Source organism: Amphimedon queenslandica, unplaced genomic scaffold (assembly GCF_000090795.2).
Source record: "Amphimedon queenslandica unplaced genomic scaffold, v1.1 AMPQUscaffold_13354, whole genome shotgun sequence".
In the NCBI taxonomy this organism is placed as follows: Eukaryota; Metazoa; Porifera; class Demospongiae; order Haplosclerida; family Niphatidae; genus Amphimedon; species Amphimedon queenslandica.
The window spans coordinates 95,536-100,409 of record NW_003546410.1 but is presented as its reverse complement, the minus strand read 5'-3'; the positions used below and the strand labels follow the sequence as shown (position 1 = coordinate 100,409).

The window sequence follows — 4,874 nt, the reverse complement described above, 5'->3', positions numbered from 1 at the left end:
GATAGATAAAAAGAAATGGGACAAGTTGTCCCTCCAAAAATTGTAGCTATTATCGTTAGGAATCAATATATGTATATTATAATTATTTCTTTATAAAGTAGATAAAGAGAGTCATATCATCGTGGGGCGTACCACGATCAAAACTTTTATGAAGCACTATGGTGCAATGGACTTGCCTGCTGGAATTCACCTGAGTGATATGTATTACTTGTACTGTGATATTTTAAGCAATTTGAAAAAAATTATTATTATTGACTGCAGAGTTATAATGATAATTAAAATAAGCTATGGGTGTGGTCAACAACTAACTAAGCTAATCATGGCACATGGGTAGGAGAAAGAAGAAAAGCTGAAATTTATTTTAGCATCTGAAGCTCTATTCAAAGAAAGAGTTGGCACAGAAAATTTTTCTAGTTATTTAAAAGAGACTGAGAGAGTTTGGTTGCTCCTGCTTTCCCCAGTGCCGCCTGAAAAATTCTCAAAGAGGCTAAATCACAAACTTTGAGCAACTGTAACTCACAAACAACGAAGTTAGGACAAAATCGTTCTTCTTTTTTTTCGTTAGATGGGATTTTCTATCTCTGAAGCAAATCTCGGCCCTGTAGAGGGAAACACGAGCTCTCACCTGGAGAGAGAGGTCCCCGGTTTAGCACTAATTCACAGCTTTTGGTGCCACGGGATGCTACAAAAAGCATAACTAGATGAAAGAAAGCAACTTTATCTGTTGCTAGAAGAAGAAATAGAGCTCTAGACTGTTCAGACAAAAAGATACTTTTTTTACAAATCAATTAAAATGTGTGGACAGAATGACAGAATGACAACCCAACTGCTTACTACCCGCCTACGCAAGCGTGGCGAGTCCAAAAAGCATTTTTGCATAGGCATACTACTCTTCTTTTGTCAAGGCTATATGCGAGACTATGCCATGTTGACATTGTTAACTTTTAACTATACATTTTTGTGCAAAAATTGCAAAATTCTCCCCTACAAACTATATACCACCTATACATTATATTATATTTACCTCTTGAGATTGACATTCCATGAATACCATCAGTAGGACCATCCACAGAATGAGGAGTAGCTCCAGTAGTGGCTGGTAGAGAATGAGGAGTAGCTCCTCCAGTAGTAGCTGGTAGAGGATGAGGAGTAGCTCCTCCAGTAGTAGCTGGTAGAGGATGAGGAGTAGCTCCTCCAGTAGTAGCTGGTAGAGGATGAGGAGTAGCTCCTCCAGTAGTAGCTGGTAGAGGATGAGGAGTAGCTCCAGTAGTAGCTGGTAGAGGATGAGGAGTAGCTCCAGTAGTAGCTGGTAGAGGATGAGGAGTAGCTCCAGTAGTAGCTGGTAGAGGATGAGGAGTAGCTCCTCCAGTTGTAGCTGGTAGAGGATGAGGAGTAGCTCCTCCAGTTGTAGCTGGTAGAGGATGAGGAGTAGCTCCTCCAGTAGTAGCTGGCATAGGATGTTCAAGAGCTATTTCATCAGCTAATGCTGAATTTCCTCCTCCTTCTTTAACAGCTACACACACCATTCTCCAGCAGGGCCAGCCATAACGCTCATAATCATAATTTTTCATTAGCCAATGCTCAATAACTTTCTGCAGGTAAGAAATTGCATTTCCATGAGAGCAAGCTTCTATGGCATTAATGTCAGTTATTCTCAAACGTAATGAAATAGCGAATGACTTCCAACTAGCAGAAATAGACTTCACTTTATCATAGACTGAGTGATACTCATCAATACCTGAAATACTCTTTATTAAATGTCAAATATACACAAAAACTTACTTAGTTCTTTATTGCAAACGTTTATAAAAGGAGCAGAGGAAGAATTTGTAGCCATTGTTGTTGCAGTGTATTCTACACCCACGCACAAACATGAGCCCCACCCAAAGTAAAATTAAATAAACTAGATACCGGTACTACCCAATGAATATTAATTTAAATAAAAATGGTGGTTACTGGCTATGCTGAAGGTAAAAATTCTCTTCTTTATATTTTTAGTCTTTTAGTCTTTTAGAAAAATTCATCGAGTCTTCTTTTCATTAATAAATTATTCAAGGACTTCTAGCCAATGATAGCAGCCACAAGTACTGTACAGCAGCTACACCTTTAAAAGTTATTATTAGTTAATTTTATTATGTACTACAGATTTGATTTTAGTAAAGATCAGTTGGGTACAATATACAGTGTCTAGTTTTGTGATTTTAAAAAGTATTCATTGGACAATTGCTTAATTGAGAGAAAAGTAATAAAAATTGCCTAATTCTTATTATTAATGACTCCAGGTGGAAGCTGTTGGTAAGGTTTTGGGGTTTCTATAATATCTACATAATAGCCGGATTAAATCAATTTGTATTATATTGGGAGTTGCCCAATATAATACAAATTGATAAGGAATAAAGATAAAAAGCCGTTATTTGTTCAGTTTGCTTTGGGAAACATTTGGACTGTCTACGATGCCGTGCTGGTTAAAAAGTAAGCCACACCCACCCACCACTCCCTTTAATTAAAACCTTATTTTAGGAACAAACCTCTAATTGATAAAATCACGAGCAGTTTGGGATTAAAAGTATGAGCACGTGACTCCACCCATTCTGACCCTTTCATCCATCTCACTGCTATATGTAGTCAGTGGCTTCCATTAGCAGCTGCAGTCCTTGGTATGGTGGTTAGAGTGTTGCCTAGTCCTAGAGGATTGAGTAGGGATAGACTGGAGAAGCTGATGTGTGCTGGTAATAGGAAGATTGACTCGTATCCAATAGAAACACAAGAACTGGTTGACAGTGAGTATAATACTGAATAGCGGGATAGTTTAGAGGGAATTACATGTAAATTTGGCTAATTGGCATTTTGATAGCAATTTGTCAAAATGAAAACCACCATTCTCAGCAAATATGCGCATGCTTAATGACACATGACCACAAATTTGCCAATTTAAAATCCGCCAATCAGCCAAAATTTAGCAATTCACCAAATTTTACTCCCTCTCAAATTTCCTGCTATACGGTAATGCTTCTGTATTGAATCAATTTGAATGATTTTAATTGTACTGTATTTGTGTGTCATATGCAGTGTGTGCATGTTCATTTCTGTATACTATGTAGTACATACAGTGTATGTACATGTACTAAAAGCAGACTTACTATACCATAGCTTGTACTTGTATTTTTAAACTTAAACAGCTCTATACACCTTATTTTCTAATTTTGTTTCTTGAATAGCTACATCGTTTATTTTTGTTGCTGTTTTTATGATATCTCCTACAAATGCATTGACTATTATGTGGATGCACTCTTTAATTGATTAATAGTTTATAAAATAATGATTAATGAATATCATTGAAAAGTCATTTCTACTTATTTTGGTTTCTGTACATGTACATTTTGTATTATAAGATATCGTCCTACATGTCATGTAGCTCTTCCATTGAATCTTTGACTGCTGTTAATGATAGTGACAAAGACATTTGGCTACATACATGTACATGTGTTTTCAATCTTTTAATTTACTGTAATTATAGTTTTACCAATAATTATAACACCTGGACTGTACTGTATTTGTAATCATTGTATTTGTCGTTGTTAAACAAACACTTTGCAATCATTTACTTTTAATTAATAGCTACACCACCAAGTCTACGTTTATAATAAGATTAAGAAGTCAATGTTACCTTACTATGTAAATGTACATGTAATGTACATATTCCTTACATGTATGCTCTAATAATGTTTCATTGATATCATTTTTTTCTTAATGTCTCTCCCCCCCCCTCTCTCTCTCTCTCTCTCTCTCTCTCTCTCTCTCTCTCTCCTTTTAGGTTTTATATCCTGTAGTCCTGAGCCTCATGCTCCAGTTATTGTTTTTATTTCTAAAATGTTTTTGGCTGATCTTTCTTCAGTCCATGAGACACAGACCAGGTTAGTTTTATTCCTCTCTGCTTCAACCCTTGAGCATGAACACCCACAGGAAATTAACACTCGAAGAATTGAAGGAGAAGAGAGAGGCTTTAATTAGAAATTTACGTTCTGGCAACACTAAACCAGCAAAAGCCAATGAAGACAATAATGAAGGTATATTTACATGTACATACATGTACACGTACATGTACGTGTACACATACATGCACACGTACATGTATGTGTACACTACATGATACATGTACATGCATTTGTACATGTACATACAGGGTTTCCTTTTCACACAGTGCTCATGCAGGTTCTAATCAATGGATTTTAAAGTTGATCCACTATACAGGGTATACTGTATTTTTTGGATTTGCTAAGAGAGATTTCCATTTTAAAAATTTGTTCTGATGCATGTTCTTGTGTAAAGTTGTGTTGTATGAATGTTTTGGGCTGATTTGGATTTTCTAGGAATTTATTAAGTTACTCAAAAATTGAACCAAAGTCCCTGTGCTATATAGTGCATGGTTGTTGGTCAAATTTTGTCAAAATTGAAAAGTTGAGAATTGTTCATTTTTATAATTTTTCCTGGTATATATACATGTTCTTATGTTGTGTAGAAAGTTTGAGCTGGTTTTAATCAAAATTGTATTTTTTACAAATTTTTAAAGTTGCTCAAAAATCATGTCAAAGTCCCTGTACTATTAGTAACGCGGTAGCGTTACTAAGTAGGATTCACCCCCAAACAAAATGGCTGCCACGACTTTTGCAGCCTTGCTATACCGGGAAAACGAGCTCCTATGCTTACCAGACTTTATAGAGGACCTTATCTTGACCAGAGGACTCCAATGGTACAACTAGCGTGACTCTAGACCTTGTCTAAGTGAAAAGTCAAAAATCGGCGAACCGGCCGTTTTGTTCAGCCACCTTTTTTCATCTTCATCATCATCATCATAGATATTATACACCGAATGG

At 36.2% G+C, this 4,874-nt stretch overlaps 3 protein-coding genes across 5 annotated transcripts in view; 2 read left to right on the top strand and 1 right to left on the bottom strand.

The window, feature by feature from the left end:
• Window positions 1–1,843, bottom strand: part of LOC109582798 (uncharacterized) — a 4,955-nt gene extending 3,112 nt beyond the window's left edge. The window contains exons 1-2 of the mRNA XM_019997757.1: window positions 1,783–1,843; window positions 1,453–1,738 (exon numbers count right to left, since the gene is read on the bottom strand). Coding sequence (XP_019853316.1) covers window positions 1,453–1,738; window positions 1,783–1,837 — 341 coding nt within the window. The 5' untranslated portion in view covers window positions 1,838–1,843. The remainder of the gene's footprint in view (window positions 1–1,452; window positions 1,739–1,782) is intronic.
• Window positions 1,844–1,928: 85 nt separating this feature from the next.
• The window catches only part of LOC105313094 (elongation factor-like GTPase 1), a 10,929-nt gene continuing 7,983 nt past the window's right edge, over window positions 1,929–4,874 (top strand). Inside the window, exons 1-7 of one of the 3 annotated variants that reach the window (XM_019997768.1) lie at window positions 1,929–1,970; window positions 2,015–2,242; window positions 2,283–2,472; window positions 2,521–2,566; window positions 2,626–2,780; window positions 3,815–3,914; window positions 3,964–4,067. The gene's annotated coding sequence lies outside the window, so the exon portion shown is untranslated. Of the gene's footprint in view, window positions 2,243–2,282; window positions 2,473–2,520; window positions 2,567–2,625; window positions 2,781–3,814; window positions 3,915–3,963; window positions 4,068–4,874 lie in introns of all 3 variants that reach the window. The other 2 variants (XM_019997769.1, XM_019997767.1) reach the window with 2 other exon arrangements.
• LOC100636119 (ankyrin-3-like) overlaps window positions 1,946–4,874 on the top strand; it is an 8,099-nt gene continuing 5,170 nt past the window's right edge. Inside the window, exons 1-3 of the mRNA XM_011406249.1 lie at window positions 1,946–1,970; window positions 2,400–2,472; window positions 2,626–2,780. Coding sequence (XP_011404551.1) covers window positions 1,946–1,970; window positions 2,400–2,472; window positions 2,626–2,780 — 253 coding nt within the window. The remainder of the gene's footprint in view (window positions 1,971–2,399; window positions 2,473–2,625; window positions 2,781–4,874) is intronic.